The sequence below is a fragment of the Alligator mississippiensis genome, chromosome 4, assembly GCF_030867095.1.
Source record: "Alligator mississippiensis isolate rAllMis1 chromosome 4, rAllMis1, whole genome shotgun sequence".
Taxonomy (NCBI): domain Eukaryota; kingdom Metazoa; phylum Chordata; order Crocodylia; family Alligatoridae; genus Alligator; species Alligator mississippiensis.
In genome coordinates, this window is record NC_081827.1 from 143,378,957 (window position 1) to 143,397,970 (window position 19,014).

General features: G+C 43.1%; 1 protein-coding gene across 10 annotated transcripts in view; it reads left to right on the forward strand.

The window, feature by feature from the left end:
* Positions 1–18,757, forward strand: part of TSPAN11 (tetraspanin 11) — a 242,771-nt gene extending 224,014 nt beyond the window's left edge. For all 10 annotated transcript variants that reach the window (XM_019482166.2, XM_059726702.1, XM_059726707.1 and 7 more), the window contains one exon: positions 14,714–18,757. In XM_019482166.2, coding sequence (XP_019337711.1) covers positions 14,714–14,773 — 60 coding nt within the window. In that variant the 3' untranslated portion in view covers positions 14,774–18,757. The remainder of the gene's footprint in view (positions 1–14,713) is intronic.
* The last annotated feature ends 257 nt before the right edge of the window (positions 18,758–19,014 follow it).

Here is a 19,014-nt window from a genome sequence, read left to right on the forward strand (position 1 = left end):
AGATAAAACAGAGATGGGGTTTCTTATGCAAAGAAGATAAATCATACAAATAAACTTAACTGTGGGTTGGAGAAACAGAATGCAAGAAAATGATCTCACACTGCTTTTCTTACTAGAAAACAATGCTTCTCTGATCTGTGTACTCTCCCATTCTTCCTATCAAGGTTCTCTGCAAGAAATTCTCTGCTTGCACTACCAGTTATCCCAGCTTCTGTCAGCTGGCAGATTAAATATTAATTCCAGGGTATAGAGAGTTCCTTCAACAACTTCACTTTCCCAGAGAGATGTCTTACATACTTTATTTTTCCTGTTGAATTCCTGGGGAGTATATGCATATTATGAAAATGACTCCCTGTCCCCCTCTTCTCGCCCCCCCAACAATCAGATATGCATCTGTCTGTCATGCCTGGTGATATCCATGATTTACAATTTTATTTAAAAATGTAGAAATATTTACATCCAGACAGATAAATGCTAATCAGATTTATTTCACTTATTCAAGAGACATCTAGATGCCCTCCATGTAAACTTTCATTTAAAATATTTTTCTGAGATGCATGCGTAGAGTCATTGCCTTGTGTGGGGATTCCTGATGCTTAAGTGCCATTCCTATCATTGCCTAATCCAAGTCATATGATAAAAATACAAAACTGCATTCACATGAAAAACCATGGCTCATATAGCCATAAAAATGATAGAACTGAGTATAGCTTAACACTAACTAGAAACAGAGAGATAGTTAGCTATGTTAATCTGAAGTCTAGCATCTGACAAAGTAGGCTGGCACCTATGAAAGCTCATTCTTTTCTGAACCAGTTAGTCTCCAGGATGCCACCCTACCCTACCTTCTATCTGTAAATAGAAACCAAACAAAATATTAGTAAATCTGATTCAGGAATATATCTGTGCATGACACATGGTGCACCTTGCTTTTGGATAAGTCCATGACTGCCATGTGAGGCTAACGACAGCTTGATTGAGATAGTTGTGTTCTGCATAGGTTGAGGGTTGCAGTATAATTGACTGCCTTCATTTTTACCAACCTACATTAAGTAAAAGAGCCATGAAGTATTTCTAATGGAGTTTATGCCAAGCAAGATCTAGCTCAGTATCACTCAGGAGCATGAGAAGTGAAAGCACAGTCAGAAGTTAGATGAAGAAATGCATACCCAGTTGCACATGCAGAAGAGCACCTGCAGCAGCAGCAAAGTAGGCCTGTTTATCACTAAGAGCCCACAGTATTCTTATGACTCAGGCCTTGCATTGGCTCACATTCACATGCAATGAAAGCAATATCTGCAATGATCCATAAAATCATAATAAATAATACATTCAAGTAGTAGCAGTAGAGTTGTAGACCTTGTGGCCTGATTGTCTATTTTCCAGGGATGAAAATAGGCAGCCTGAACATTAGTGAATTTAGTCTGTGCGCTCAGGCATATGCTTATGCCCATAGGCACTAGTGCTGGCCAGAGGCATAAGAACCAGGGTCTGCAGCCTGTGCAACACAGGTGTCAGGGTCTGAGCTACCTGCAGCAGCTAGAGCTGGCAATGGTTATGGCTGCTATTCTTGGGCCCCCTCCAAGTGGGCACATGGGGCTGGTGCCCTGGTTGTCCACTGCTTGTTAAGCTCCACTGTGAACCCCAAATAGAAAAAGCACTGTCCTTTTCTTCTCTAAATAATTCTTATTCTGTTTCTAGCTATTAAAAACGAAAACTGTAATTTCAAGAGTTTTTCATTTCATTTCAAGTATTTCAAGTATTTCCTACAGCTATAGACGTAAAGGCAAGTCACAGTTGCATGCTTGTTTCAGAGTGGTCTGTCTTCACACACGCTTTTGCCTCCACCATGATTTATCAACCAGAAATAGCAGTGGACAGAAAACATGAAAGTGCCTGGAATTTCCAGTGGCTCTGCTGAGCTCTTGTTCCTCATGGATAAGGCCTCTCATAGTTTGACATTTTCCATCATGCTCCTCCTCCTTCCATTGTTTCCCTAACCCAATCAACAGACAAGTGCTTAAAATGATACGAATAAAAGAAAGACAAGAAAACATGCCAAATGCAGTCAAACTTAGTAAGATATTTGCTTCTTGCTTAGACTCACCCTCATCAGTTTAAAAAACAACTCAATGCCTTGTATAGCACTGTTGTACATTGCTTTTGCCTTGCTCTTGTTGACCAATTCAGGGCTGGAAGAGCCATGTCATCCTGTGGACATGCACATGTCTCTTATTCTGCCTGACTCAAAGTGATGGAGGGAGGTGGTGCATTTCATAAAACTTTAATAACTCATTTTATGGAGTTTTGTCCACACAAGCCATTTCTTTTGCAGCAGATATGGTAACCTAATGTTTTGATTTCCAGTTAACCAAATACAGCAGTGATCTGTTAAACTCAAAGAATCCCTTCATGTGTATAAATGTTTACTCCTGTTTAACTAAAAATTTCAGTCTCAATCTACTGTGGGTAATTTTTTTATAATGAATCAAACCTTTCCCTTTTCCTTGGACTGCCATCCATTTCGTAGTTTATATGTTATAGTACCTACCTTATTGATGTCAATGGGTGCCCTTCCTATATTTTAAATGGGCTTTGAATCAATCCCAATTTGCTTACCTCACCCCTGGCAAGCCTAAGAAAGCAGGGGAATCAAAAGATGTGCTCTCAACATTGTGTAAATTCACTTAGAGGATTATTTTTCTGATGTTAAATAAATGCATTTGATATTCAATGTTTACTTTTCAAATGGTGGGTACGTCAAACATTGAGTCTCACATGGTCTGTTGAAAGGAAACTTCAGGCAGTTTAGTTTTCTATTGCATAGGTAAGAACCACTGTTATCCCAGTGGAGAAATCTATACACCAGTAGTCACCAACCAGTCAATTGCGATCAACTGAACAATCGTGGAGCCTCTGACAGTCGATCTCAGTCTGGGGGGGTGAATGCACATGCGTGCATGAGTTCAGGCCCCCCCGCGACTGAGATCGACTGTCAGAGGTTCCACGTCCTGTCGCTGCGTGGGCAGGGGCTAAAGCTCAGCCCAGCAACGGGACAGCTGCAGCGGGACTCAGGGTGCAAAACCCTCTGCCCCGCACACAGATCTGGGGGGGGGGGGGCATGTGTCCCCGAGGCCTTTGCCAGGGTGCGTGCAGTGGCAGGAGCCCCCCTGCGCCTGGACTATCATCCCACCACCCAGCCAGGCAGGAACAGCGCCAGACTCCAGGGCCCAATCCTGGTACATGGGATGGGAGGGAGAGGGGGAAGCACAGGGCCTCAGGGCCTTATCCCAGTGTGCAGGGGTCCAGGGCACAATCCCAGCACATAGAGCCTGTTTAGGTCTCTTCCAGTGTGTGGGGGCCACCACCGAGCCCAGCCAGGGTCCCACTCACCCCAGCCCCTGCCTCTTCCCCTTCCCCTGCCCCACTCCCTCCCTCACCTCAGGGGCCTTGATCTGCCCCCCCATCCCTCCCCTTCCCTCCCCCACAAACTGACCTGCTTGGGGGGGTGGGGGCATGGCGCACAGTAGAATCTGGGTTGCAGTTTAATTCAAAAAGTGATCTGACACTTAGAAAGGTTGGAGACCACTGCAGTACACAGAGAAAACAGCATTATTTAATTATTTAAAGCAATATTTATTATTTTTGAAGTATTATGAAGCTTCAAAACCCCAGTGACAGCAGAGTTGTGCTAATGACAGCACTGTTGTGAATGACAGACTTGCAAATCCAAGCTGCATTCTGATATTTTCAGTCACACTGGGCACAGCTACACATTTGCTTTACTGCAGAGTTGACTAATTAGCTCCGTAGTAAAGCATCACAATCTAAACGTGCGCCAGTATTAGGGTGCAGTAAATTAATTAACTCTGCCATAGGATAGCACTGCCAGGAGTATTTACTCTGCCAAAATGCACATGTAGACAGTGACAGGGGCAGACTGGGGCACAAGGGTGCTAAAGTGCAGGGGCTGCCTGCCGCCTAGCCCCACACTTTAACACACAAATGCCCCAGCCAGCCCTGCTGCCACCCGAAGCCTGGGGCTGACCTCCTATGTCCCCTGCCAGTCCAGGGCTACTGCACCCTGGCTCAAACTGCTGCGGGCCCAGGTGCATGTGTAAATGCTGCACCTGGGAGCAGATTTCTCCAGCACAAACTGCACCATAATTTATCACATCACCTTAATGGCACAGGTAGATGCGTCCAGTGGCCGGATCCAGATGTGCAGTCATGTGTGGTCTGTGGGGCTGCAAACCTCTTTGCAGCACCATAAACTGCACACACAGCACGTTAAAATGTGCCCCGCACTGCAAATTTATAGCGCAGAGCAAAATTTGCTACCAGGAAATCCTGGTAGCAAAACAAAAATGCCACAAAAAATGTTGTGTGGGGCATGCTACAGGAGTATGCACCAGCAGACACAGAGGCTCAGCACTCCCAGGAAATGCTTTGCCTCCCAGCGAGAGCATCTCCCCTCCTCTAGTTCCACCCCAGTTCCTCCAGCACGACAGGAGCCAGGAAGAGCAGGGAAACAGCAGTTTCCCCGACGTGGGTCATTTTGCCCTGCACCAACGTGCACATGAAGGGACGTGTGCAGTGGCAAAAAGTAGTGGCATAACTTTGTGCTACTACTTTTTTGCTGCAGCAAGCGCACCCCCATGTATGTGGGGACACACCCACTGAGTGTCAACTTACTATCCAAGTAGTCAGTCTTACTGCAGTCAGTGGAATTCTTTATCTGCTTGAAGTTAAGCATGTGCTTGAGGTGTATTGCTAGACTAAGACCTCTGTGTGGCTCTGCTGTAATTTAAGTGGCTTTTGTCCTGACTCTGAAGATTGGAAGAGCTGAACTATAGAAATAGTTGCTTACTCTTTTAGACCCATTCTACGTTTATGGGTTTTACACAACTAACTGGTTAATTGTGCCATTAATTTAGACGAGCTGCACATGCAAAGTAATTGTCACACCACAGAAATGTCCATCCAGCTATATGGTTAGAGCTGAAAAATGTGCAATAACTTTATAGCTGGTTTCTATCCAGCTTCAATTTGCACATGTAGGAGGGTCTCCCCCTGCAGCTGATGGGGTCTCAACCACTGGGGTACATCAGGCTCAGCTGGGACTAGGAGTCCCACAGACTCCCTGCCTCAGCAGCCATCCCATCAGCTACAGGACTCACAGCTTGCTACTTGCCAGGGCAGGGGATGTCCAGGATGATGATCCTGGGCTCCCCCTGCACCAGCAGTAGCGTGTAAGAGGATCTGATGCTGGATCCCAGAATCACGCCTCCTGATGTGCATATGTGGCATGGCAGGGGGCACAATTTTGTGGATCTGCTTCAGATCCTATCATGCCTTTATGTGAACATCTAGAGGGTCCCTTAGTTTATTTTCTCACAGGAGGTCAAAAATTATTGACCATATGCATCTCCAATTGTGAGTGTATGACTATTTAAAGAAATAGTTCAAATTTCTACTTTTCTGTTGCTAGTGTTAAATTTGGTTGCAAGGAAAAACAGTGCCAAGTCCTGTACTAATTGTTGATGAATAGGGAAAGCCATTTGACAGTTAGATTACCCCTCTAACATTTTTATCCTGAAGAAATCTGTTTTATCCAATTTAACTTGTTTTCCTGATTGTCTTTGTTCCTGGGGCACTAGCTGCTTGGTGCAGTCCTGACTGCCTATTTTAACTATGTTCTCTATAAGGAAGAGGAAGAAGACGCCTCTTCTGTAATATGACTGGTTAGCCTTCTTCACACTTTCATATTTCTGCTGTGTGTGCATTGTCCCTTGAAATGCATGTCTGGAAATGTTCTTGTAGCTTGAAGCTACCTTGCATGATTCTTTTTTTTTTTTGGTCTCATCTGTTGTGCTTGGTAAAAGGCTGTGGGCTATTTCTTCACAGCCCAATCTATAGCAAATGGGAAAGCACTCAGTGGCTTTGCATGTGATTTGACTGGCTTTGTGAATTTGTGTAAGAATAAATATGCATTATAAATGATTAAATGTTTGTAAGTTATAATGCCTAACCTTGCAAACCTTTCTCCAAAGAGTAATCCTTACATGAGAAATTCCTTTTGAAGAGAATAGATCAATGGGGCACTGTTACTTTTTAATGGCCTCTGTAACATTTCAGGAATGGAAATAGTATTATCTAAGTATGCCTTTTACGATAAAGAATATTTTAACATCATTTAATTGCAAAGGCCAAGAGCTTGGCAGAAATTAAAAAAAAAAAAGAATTGTCATTTATATGGATAATGAAAAGAGCCACTATAATATTGCATATGATAAAATAAATTACAAGGGATACAAACTCTCCTGTATCAGGGAATAAATCAGTCTGTGGTTGAGAAAAGGGAAAAGAAGCTTTTCTTATGAACTAGTTATTTCTAAATTGCCCACATCAGGATTTTGGTGTTATTCTTGGCAATATTTGCCACTGAATGCTGTGAGAAACAGGATACTGAACTAGCTAGACCACAGCTCCAGTCTAGTTTAACAACTCCTCTGGGCAATGTTATGATTTTGTTTTAAGCCCCTGACATTGGCCATAAAGACATATTATCTTTGTTCCTAGAAAATGTTAATTCCACTGTACTCATTAAGTAAGGATTATTCAGTGCAAAATTGAGGCCCTAAGAAAACAAATTGAAGTAGAAAGCCTTTCAGCATTAACAAAACTGATTTGATCAAAATAATGTATGTTCTGGAAAGTATTTTGGGAATTGTCTAAATTGAATATAGGTTTAATTTTTGTTCTGTATGCAACAGGCATAAGACCTACCTCTCTATAACACTGAAGTCTCTTCAATCATTGTACCTCTGTAAAAGGACCTTAAACTGGGAGTAAGAAAGAAACATGTCCATAGTCATATGCAATGGTATAATACAGTTGGATATGCCAATAGCAATATATAATTTCTTGGTCTTTTAATAGATAATTTGCATGCATGGTATGTTACTGAGTTGGATGAGTTATCCAAAGAAATAAAAAATGTGGTTGGGAATCACTAATAAAGTTCAGAGCAGGAGAAAAACAAATGATGTGCTTAAGGCAAAATTCATGCTGCATCTGCACTGTTACAGTTGGACTCTTCTGTTTGTAACAAAAGTAGAATTTTATTTCTGGACCTGGTACCATGAATGCATACTGCTGCACACTGAAGATGGATTACCGATGTGACAGGAGCAAGAGTTCAGCCACTGGAAGTTGAGAGAAATCAAATGCCGTTCTGTCATTCTGTCACAAATGAGAGTGACTGTCCTTGCCAGAAAACATTCCCCACAGGGCTTGCTCCAAAACTCACTGGGATTAATGGAAAAATTCCTGTTGACTAAATTGGTCTTTGAAACTGCACATGGAACTCTGCACCCTGTAAAAAGCAGGAGATCAGGAGCTAACTCACTTGTGGGTATTAGCCAATGGTAAAACTCCACTTCATAGTACAGCCACTGCTGTTACCAGCACCACCAGCACCCTGATGTATCCAGAGCATCCTGGTGCCCCCTGCCTGCTTGCCTCCAGCAGTAATTTCCCTTCCCCACCTTGTCTTGTGTCAAGGAAATGGTTGAACATATTTTCCAGTCATCAAGACCTCATATTGAGGAGACACTTGGTGCAGACATCTGCCTAGCTCTGTTCTTCCCCTTCTCTTTTCTCCTACAAGGTCTTCTGACAGACCAAGAATGCACACCTTACCTATGGATAACACACGGGGATAAGAGAAATAGGTGTCTTGTTACCACTCACTGCTGACTGCTACAGTTACAGACTGACACATCCAGTGAGTGCAAGAATGGTGGCTAGGTAACCCATTCAAGGATCACAGGCCAGACAGTTTCTTTCCTAGTTATCTAGCTAGGGAGAGGAAAGTATCTTTCATCCCACCTTAGTGAGAGCTGGTGCCTACAGTAGCCATCATCAGTGACTCAATAGGATTTGAAATATCAGCTCCTAACCTGCAATATCCCCAAAGAATCTGCCACATGTGACTGATTCCTGCCTCCCCAACTCCCTGGACAACCTAAAAGCCTCAATGGATCCCTTTCAGCCTCAACCTCCCTTGGAGATTTGCTGCCATTAAACTTTAACTTTGGCTAGGCTTGCAGGGGCTTGTGTGGGGACCTCAGTACTTCAGTACCTAGGTAGAAACCAGAAAGTGTTGGTTGATTCACTTCCCAGTTGCTGTCAAGAGAAGAGCTTGCACATTTCTTGCTATTCTGACATGCCTAGTATCCTGTCAGGATGGGCCACATGGTCTACGTACTCACGCACGAGCTAACATTTCCTGCTGAACCCACAAGCCGTAGTCCCCTAAAGAAGTGGTTTTCAACCTGTGTTTGGTGGAAAGGGTTCCATGACTTTAGGAAGTTTGAAAACCACTGCCCTAAAGTGATGTTGACACAAAATAGGAGAGGAGCAATATGAATTCCAACATCCAGAAGCAGGAAGAACAACAATGTCGCTGGTCCACTGAATCTTCTTTCTTGTCACGTAAATGGATTAACTTGCCCAGCATCAGTGTTTCATCTATTCCTCACTTGCTTGCACCATTATACTTACTTAGAGCCTTAGTATCTTCCCCTGCAGGAGGGAAGCAGGAGAGTGCATCCCTCCTCTGCTGAGTGAATGACCCTGAGCTTCATTAGAAAAACAGACACCCCCTTTCATGAGGCCAACAGGCTTGTTCAGGAATGTACTTTCGTGACAGGACACCAACCTGTAGCTATTGTTTTGACACGATAAGCATTTTTCCCTCCACATCAGTTGAAAGAATTTGGCTTCTCCTTCAGGGCTGCATAACTTAGTACTCTGGGAAGACCTGTGTCATGTAACAGAAATGATGTATTCAGTGTTATCTCCTGCCTCTGGGCCAGATTTTTAAATATAGGTAGGTGGTTAGAGATGCAGAAAGGTAACTGGTGGCCACTCAAGTACCTTATTCCCTTTGACTCCAATGGGTGCCAGGGCCCATGCCCTTAAAGGAGCTTCAATCGCTAATTTCCCTTGAAATATTTTCTCCTGGTCAATTTAGGGGGTAACTTTCCAGGGAGGACTCACTGGACTAAAAATACTAGATGTGAATTATAGTCCTTACGTTTCTTGAAATACTGGCCCTACTAATGACTGGGGCCTCATAGTTCTTCCCGTTTCCAGGGCAGACTGATCAGAATTTATCTGAAGGGATATTTCAACAGAAACCCTGTAAGCCAGAATCTTGTCTGGTCTTCTGTAGACATCACTTTGCCTGCTGATTTTTGTCTCAGAAGCAGCTGCATTTCAGTGGTGGGTGAAAACGTGCCTTTCTGTGCACGAAGAAGCACTTTGGATCCCAGTGTTGTCACGTGAGGTGCTGGCTAATTGTCCCCTTGAGGAAATTTCTGCATTGTGCTTAGTCATACCAGTCAAATCTGTGTTATCACATAATATTCAGTAGTCTACTCCCCCTGCAAGTCCCTATCATCTTCCTACTGTAAATAATATTTTTTACATTTCATGCAGAGGTTGTAGAGCACTTTACAGTTGTTACTGAATTGTCCAAATATGCCTAGAACATAAGAATTAATGGCCCATTTTTCATTTGGTTCAACTGAGGAACAGGTGGATGAAAACATCCAACATTTCACAGCACGTAACAATCAGACCAGGAAACTTGACACCCTGGCCTTTGCTCTAGCAGTTAGATGACAGTTTGTCTCCTAAATATTGCAGATGACTCTAGTATCCTGTGTACTTTGTTGGGCACCAGTGACTAGTATAAGATAGCATGGCATTATAATTGCTAAACTACATGTAGAAATAACTTTGCTCTCTGCTTGCAAGCATAAAAATTGCCATAAGTCAAATGTGCTTTTTACTGCCACTGATAAAACATAAAGTAGCTGTCCTTTGAAGTTTAGGCAATCAAGCTTTTGAACATGATTACGGGTTTTTCTTTTTTCAGCTGTGAAAAAAATTGCTCATATCAAAAGCAGCATATCATCCCCTCCCCTCTCCACCCCATTTCTGTTTGTTCAGCATCCCATATATTTTTCCATTTGTCCAGTTTGAAGATAAATCAAAGCTGTCACTGCTGAAATGGGTCACATCGATACAAATACGAAGTCCCACACTCATGTGGCTACATACTGGTGCTTGTAAATGAGTAGGCATTGCCTGGACGTTCTTGCAGGCTTAGTGCTGTTAAAGGTCCTGGTCTGTGAACTGTTTATGAACAGACAAGCCGCAGAGCAGAGCAAATTAATTCTTGGTGACCCCATCAAATCTTCATGCTGTAAATCAGATCCTGGTTCTGTCCCCAGACACTTTCATGGTGGTGGCAATGAGGAACTATAAGCCAAATCTGCCCTGCACTCAGCCAGTTACAGGATTTAAGATGAAACAATCAAAATGAAGTCCAGGTACCAGAGAAGATGGCCCGACACATAGGAGGTACCACGGGTGCCTCTGACATGGGTAATGTATAAGTCACAGGACCCAATGTTGCAGAAGTGCAACATTGTTGTGGAGCCTCCATCCTCAAACAGTTTTGAGAGCAGATTGAACAAATGCTTGTCTGGGGTGGTTTAGACCAGTGAGGGCCAACCTTTTTGGCACATGCCACAAACTGGAGGTCCCCTTCCTCTGCCTGATCTGCTACTTTGCTTTCTGCTCCCAGCCCTGTGCTCCCTGCCTGATTAGCTGCTCTGCTTTCTACTTCCTTCCCTGTGCTCCCTGCCCAACTTGCTGCCTTGCTTTTTGCTTCATGCCTGGTCTGCCACTGTGCTGCCTGTCTCCTCCTTGATCTCTCATATGCCACAAACAGAGGCTGCCCATGCCACTTGTGGCACCTGTGTCGCAGGCTGTCCATCCCTGGTTTAGATTAATGTTCCTGCCTTGAATGAGTGGGTTGGACTACATGACCTTCAGAGGGTCCTTCCAGCTTTATTTTTCTATAATTCTATCAAAGTTTATTTCTACGCAATAGAAGCCTGCTCCAAACCAAAGAAAATTAATAGGAGTTTTTTCCATTAATCTCAGTGGGTTTTGGATCAGATTGGAATGGGTTACTTTGTGTTTCCTGTCTGCTTCCTGTCTCCATCCATTGTTTTTATTGTGTAGTATTAGAGATGCAAGCCTCTACATGGAGTCAAGAAGTGTTTTCAGCGAAGGCCTGATTCTCATTTCCACACAGGCCACTTCACACTATTCTGGTAGTACAGAGCAGCCAGACAGTGGGAGTAAGTGACATATATGCTCTGTATAAGCCCCCTTTCCACTGCCAGAGCTTTACGAATTTGGAATGAGGATTGTGCCTGATATTTTCTGTGCCCTGTCAAACTCATAATAAGCTTTCTTCTCTGTGAATTGGGAACAGATATTTTCTAGCTTCTTTGCCTTGTCAATAGGCTCTCCTGTCCTAGAACCAGAAAACAAACACCAACTTCAGCCTGGTGGAGCTGTTTGGTTTAAATGACCTGCCAAGAGCGTCTGACTGCAATTAAGTCAAGATATAGCTGAGTGCATCAAAGCCTTATTAGGAGAAACATCAGAGACAGAAAATGGAAGTGGCAGCAAGTCTGCTTGCACTGCAGGCGTGCTCAGAGGCTCAATGTTGCAGCTGTGCAAAAGGAGAGACTCTTTAAGATCCCCCTAGTATCCAGAGTGCAAAGGTACCCCGTGTGGGAATGTCTGTGGGGCCAATCTGGCCCTAGTCAAATGATCTAAGGCATCCCTATGGTGAAAAGAAACTGGAAGGGTAGGCTAAATCTAGGGCGAAGTTACACATTACACTTAGATCATAATAAATCCATGGAATGCTAAGTAGCATTAAAGGTAAAATGTGCTGTGAGACGTTGCATGTTAAGAGTTAATATTGTTTCTCACCTACACAGCTCTGACTTTCCACTAGAGGGCTGAGGATCAGGGGCATACATAGGAGCCAAGACACCTGGGCTCTATCCCTGCTCTGGGTGGGGTGGGGAGTGGGCAGTGGCACTGAGAGCAGTGTGTCCTGGGATGCCGGAGGACTGCAAATTGCTTGTTTTATCTCCATGGAACAGACTAAAGTTACCCTAACATGAGCTAGGTAGTATGGTCTGGAGTTAACCCTTGCCTGAAGTGGCTTAACTTTAAGATGTTCAGAGGGCGCTTAGCATGAGTTAGTGGTCTTAACATGCACATGCTCATGTGTAACATGTAACTTCACCCCAAGGGTGCTGACCCCAGGCCAAGCACAGTAATTTATTCTGCATAAGTATTCTCTTGTACAGAAGGCTGGGAAGGGTGAGATGAAGGAGTCTATCCCTGTGCTGATTGTCTGGGCTATAGGGAGGTGCAGGAAGCAGAGTGGTTCAGTGATCAGTCAGTGCCAAGGAGTTTCACAACTGTCTGCTTAATTCAGTGTGTGAGCTCTAAGTGATGAGCTTTTGCACAACACACCAAGCTGTTCCAGCCATGCCCAAAAGCCAAACCCCATTTCAGTACACTCACTGAAACTGTGGCACTTGTTTCATTTGGACTGGCATTTGGCCCTATGTGGTGTTTGTGACCTTGCTTGAGCTTTCTGCATTGGATTGACTTCTGGTCGAGGTCAGACATTCATCCAAGGTGAGCAAGGCTAAGATCCACCAGTTTCCAGAGCCAGTGGCACACAAGGGAATGATACAGCCAGCACTGCATCCAACTGCCTTTGACTTCCCAGCCAGAAAGACTAGGTACCCATTCACAACTGGGTTAACAGAAGAAGGCCTTTGGCATACATCTGGATACAGGCTCAAACTTATACCTCAAGCACCCTCCTTGGACTGACACCCCAGCCATGATCCAACACAGCAGGGATGATACTGCTATACAGGTTCTAGCTCAGTATAGCAGGGATCTTACTTTCAGGCAACTGGGATATATTTGTCAGCCTCCTCTTTGCAGTTCATCACATCTCTAAAGATGTCAGGAGGTCAATGTTCCAAAAAAATCTGACCCTGAAGCAAAAGATTTCCAAATAGTAGGCAATCAGATGATCCCTGAACTTACCTGAAAACAATATTAAGTTGTCTGAAGGTATTTTCAACTGCAAAAAACACTCCTTTTTTCATCTGACTTGCACGTGACAGTATGAGACATTTCAGACATCCATGGTGTAAGCAATGAGGTCAGGGTGGGGGGATGAAAAGGAGAAGCTCACACAAGCCGTAAGAATGTATCTTCATTACCAAGTGTCAGCACGGTAACTAAAAATAGAACCGCATTGTTGACATTCAAATGCATGGAGGACTGGCTGCCAGGAATGAGCCTGCTGGGACAAACAAGACAGACAAAATTAGATAGAAAGGAAAACAGTCCACGAGCAGAATGCTGCTGGAAGGGCTACAGGTACCCAAACTAGGTTGGTTATTAGCCACATTAGCACAGCACTCTGCTGTCCCTTTTGAAGCAGCTATCCCACTAATGGTATCTACGCTAGCTTGTTCAGAGCTAACTCTTGACCAGGTTACCCAGAGAGGTGGTGGAATCTCCGTCCTTGGAGGTTTTTAAGACCTGGCTAGCCAAAGCCTTGGCTGGGATGATGCAGTTGGGGACAGTCCTGCTTTGAGCAGGGGTTTAGACTAGATGACCTCCTGACATCCCTTCCAACCCTAATTTTCTATGACTCTAACTCAGTATCACTGCATGGCACTGCGAGGGGATGTAGTCCCAGAGGTTTACTTTCTTCCTAATTTCTGCCAACATAGCTTCCCTTGAAAGGGTTTGATGCTGTGAGCCCTCCCCTCCCCTCATCCCCACTGGGAATGAGGTCCATAGTTGGAGTACTAGGAGTCCCTTCCAGCTGTTTTGTTTTGGGTTTTGTTTTGTTTTGGGGTGTTTTGCCCTTCAAAGGATTGATTAGACATTGTGATGTCTTGGGACAAAATGCCTCCAGTTCCCACCCAGCCAGTATCTATTCTACTAAACTCAATAAATCGAAGCTATTCCCAACTTCTAGAAAGCACAAAGGTGCAAGTAATGTGCAAAGTGGGCAGGAAAGTAGGTCTCTAGAACAGCACCTGCACCGGACTGCAGGTGTATAGGGTGTAACAGAGAAGATGAGAGAAAATGAGGGACCCAAGGAATCTTGGAGAGCATCCATGAGCCGAGTGTGAGTTGCTGAGCACTGTCAGCTCCTGGTGGCCTGCTGCCAACCTCATGCAAATGCAAGGTGAAACTCACACTGACTTTAGTGGCAGCGGTGCCAGACTCACAGAACCAAATGTGCATGGAAGTGTTGCACGGCTTCCAGTAATGCACTCCAAGTATCTGAAGCCCCAGACTGAAGAGGCTGAGAGGCAAGATACTTGGCAGTGGCAGCGCCACACAGACTTGAACAATTGCACTTTGCTCAGTCAATAAAATTCAGAACTAATTTGGCTGATTTGGCTCAAGACATGAAATTTCAGGGGGAAAAAACAGGTAGACTCAAACAGATGTGCTAATAACAGAAGTAGTGTGGTGGTGTCAGCAGCATAAAGGGGTCCTGAATATTCATTCAGCCTAGGCCTAAAACCCACCGCTATTGTGGGGTTTGGAGGGCATGTAAATTACCCATTATTCTGCATAAATCTTTGCTGTTGATATTTTAGAGCTCTGTTTTTCAGTGTGGTATTGATTGGAATACTGAATTTATATTTGACTGAATGGTGATTTGATTACTGCTGACGTACAATAATTTATTCTTGTTTTTTCTTGAACACAGATCTGTGGGATGATTTTAACCTGTTTTCTGCACAGAAGACTTAAAATGGAATCCTACTGAAGAACAAAAGGGGTCCTATCAGTTTGCTTTCCTGTTAATGCACAACATAAACCTGGAAAGTATTAGCATGGGCCAGCATCAGTATTGCTTGCGCATGATTATTAGGTGATATGTCCGTTTGCTCAGTTCCAACTTTCCTAGTGATTTTGATATGCCTTAAATTGAGATGAGATTTAGCACAGTTATTGCTTGCAGCTTGTTCAAATCCAAAACCAAGTAAAGAAGCAAATTGTGATTTTTCTTTTTAAAAATTTTTGTACAATTTCTAAAACAAGGTTTTACTGTACTGCTGCAGTCTGATTTGTAGAGTCATTCTTTTGTAGAGTCATAGCCTTAATGATGCCAGTTACTTTCCTGTAGGAAGAGGCAATAACAAGGTTAAATACTGCATCCTGTGTGCGGTCATAGTGGATTTTTTTCAGGTTAATAGACTTATCTTCCTAACAGTAGGGTACATTAACTTGAGCAATCAAGTTAATTTTAAATGAAGGGATCCAACAGAATTTTTCACATGTAATAACATCGTTAGACTTTCTGCTGTTCAGTATTTTTTTTAATTCTCTGTCTGTCTTCCTCTCCCTCCGGCTGAAGCTGCAGTCACAGCATCCTGTGGGTTGAGATGGAGGGAGGGCCAGAGGGCCAGTGTAGCTGCCAGAGCTACACTTGGAAAAGTCCAGCAGAGGGTGCTGTATGAGTAGGTTGGATGCATTTCAGCTAGCTTTCATCCAGAAATGTACTTAGTTTCAATTTAGGGCCTGGAGGCAGAATGTGATTAGGAGACAACAAATGGGAGAAGATGTCTTTTTGCCTTGCCTCTTGCTGCTGCTCCATAGTCACCTGGCATGCCTGAGCTAAAATGTGTCACTTTGCCTCTTTATTGTAGCCTAACAGGTTGTTTCAGAAAATGATAGTTAGATCAAAGAGGGAGTTTTGTGCACAGCACATAGAACCTGAATCAGAGGAGAACATTTTATTTAAAGAAAAGACACCCACTTACTATACATCAGTCAACTGTTTTCTCTGATCAGGATTATATTAAATGCTCTGATCACATTATATTACATTTCTCTGATCAGATTATATTTAATCCATTTAGGTATCCAGGCTAGCTTAAGAGCTATACCAAAGCTAAACCAGAACGTTAAAATCTACAAAAAAAAAAAGAAAGAAAAGACAATAAACCCAAATCTGAAGCTCTATCCTTTTGTTGCAAGTGCCAAATAACTCAGAAACCACTTTAGTGAAGACAACTTGGGTAGATTAGATAGCTAGAATGGGTGGCTAGATGGGAAGGATGGAAAGGTAGGTGGAAGAATGAATGGCCAGCTAAATAGATGAATAGGATGGATGCTGAGATATATAATCCATTTTCTTTGTGACGGTCTCTTTTCATGACAGTGAGATTTTTTTCCATGGCAACTTATTATGATACCACACAGCCAGGTCCTTATCATACAGTTGCAGAAGAGAAGGAAAACTTAATTTATGCACACACACATACCCCTACCTATCTGTCTACAGGTACATACATATATATGTGTGCGTATATCTATGGCTATATTTATATCCAAATGCTCAGCACTTCATAGCAGTTACTTCAATATGGGTACAAAAAATCAAATTTCCCTTACCATTTATGCCTCTGAGACTGGCTTCATAATATTATAAGAAAAGATACTTTATTTCAGAAGAATATTTTTTAAATTGCTTAGCTAGTCATATTAATGCCCTTTCCCATCCTCATATGGCACTAGGACACCATCTGTCCAGCTACCTTTATTCTACAGTCCTGCTATTATACAGCTGCCGAGAGAAATCTGGCATCATTTAAACCGCAGGCTGGCTCTTTAACCCAGCAGTCCAGCTTCTATTAGCAATTGCTTTCTAGTTACCACCTCCCTGTTTTGCAGTTTGACATTGGATTGCCAGGCATGTCGGTTGAAGGGAGATCCATGTAGGTGCTCATGCTAGCAAGGTACTTGATGACTTATTTGGTAGTCTTAGAGGCTTACCTCTCTCCAGAATGACCTGAATGTTACTTTAATTGTAACCTGCCTGCAATTCTGTTACAGCAATCTACTACTGTATGTGGATTGATTATATTTTGTATTACAGTATTATCAGGCCTAAAGGAGGACTCCTGCCTGTTTAGTCTATGGCCAAATCTCCGAATCAGACCAAATCTTTTCCGAATCGATTTGGAGGCTTCCAATTCGATTTGGACCTCTTAATTGGTCTCCCGATTCAGATTCGAAGATTCGGCTGCTGAATCAGGCCAAATCTCCAAATAGAATCGGCTATCGAGGCTTTGCACAGCCCTATTAGATGATAGAGCCTGGCATTAATGACTATCTGAAGCAGGGGGGACATCAACATCTCAGCAGCGAATGAGAGATAGTGGGCAGTGTGGGACAGGCTTGGAAGGGGAGACCGGCAGTCTGTCTGATGCAGTGGAAAAGAGATCTTTCATAGCAGTGCAAAGCACTGCTCAAGCAGCCTTTTTCCATATCTTTTCCATATCTCCAGACCAGTGTCTGCATTGTCTGTAATGATTAATCAGTCACAACTGCAAAGGAAAGGAAGTGTAACAGAGTGCTTGATTCTAGGGCCTGTTATGCTGAGTCTTTCTGTTTTAGGTGTTAGAGTCCTAGGGCATTTTTATGTGTACTCCAGAGGCAGGGAGGGGAGAGTGCTTTAATTAGAGTGGCTCCAAGATCTGCTCTAATTCAGGTGCCCGCAGAGTCTCATGTATTACGCATCCCATGCTGCAAAATGGCAGTGGGAATGCTTTAACTAAAGTTTAGTCACTGAGCTTTAGTTAAAGTGCCCCCACTGCCATTTTGAAGTGTGGGGACACTGAATACTCTAGACACAGAGGCTGCTGCATGCACTAATTAGCACGCTCCAGCAGACTCGATTAATTGAGTCTGCTTTGACACACCGTAATTGCAGTGAGTTGGAGCAGCATCCCTGCACGTCTACAGCGACCCCTAGGTTGGGAGGCACAGAGGGTGGCTGCTGAGTCACGCTGAGGTTACACAAGGTGCAGTTAGCTCTATTCTAAATATATGAGATGGTTTTTCATCTCTTTCATCAAGAAGGACCCAGCGGTTGGATCACAAAGGGTTCTAAAAAGGAAGAACCAAAGAACTAGGAACATAGGCTCAAGTTAGTGCCTTTCACTGTTATTTAAAGTATCCATAAAGTCAAATCCCAGGGAAGGGATAAAAGTCAGAGTGTTTGTGGCAGGACTGAAGCCTAACTCTGGACTCAACACAGTGTGGTGGGTACACTGAGCTCGGGCCCAATGTATAATAGAATAATTGTGAACATCACCTATTTACTTTTATTAAAGTAGATTCTGGGTAAAAAATATGTTTTGAGATTCATTTGAAAATCACTTTTGTATAAAATGTGGATGGTGGTTTGTACAGGATAAAAGCTCTTAAAAATTGGACTGCACAACAGTAAGTGAAGCTGGAAATAATGTGTACTATGATGCTTGTCTGCTGTCACCGCATCAGAAACAAATGCTGTTTCTGTGACCATAGAATATAAAACTTAACAAGGGTCAAAGTTCTTTTGCTATATTTCCCTTTCATAATTTCTACATGATTGTCTTGTTTGGGACTGTAATTAAAACAGTCAGTTAAGTGCATAGAGGTAGTACAAAAATGCTGTCTTATCTTAAGATCAGAGTGCTGAATGCTAACATAACAACCATGTCACCAGCCTGTATTCTGCCTTATCCCACCACACCATAAATTACCTTGCCTATTTCTTGCCACTATGACCAAGTGATTGTTATGCTATTGTACATGGTTAATTGCAACCTCTCAGTGAAAATGGTATCAGAATAAAGCCTTATAATTTAAAACAGGACCAAGTCCCATAACCACATTTCATTGTAATAGAAATTGTATTTTATGCTTGGGATGGTATATGTTTCCCCCCACCCCAAAATAAATAATAATTAATTATTAACTCTTTTGCATTCTTACAAACCAGGACCTACCATTATACAATATTTGAAGCCTATCATTGACAAGCAGCTGTATATTATCACAGAATAGAGATTGTTCTACATTGATTCTACCATAAGTAAATCAAGAGTCTTCCTTCTGCCAATTGCCAGCAGGAAATCTGAGGCTCATAACATATGCTACCCCTTGTTTCTCTGCCTAAACACCTCATTTTGTTGGAACACTACTGTCCCCGAGTAGATTTATGGCACATCTGTT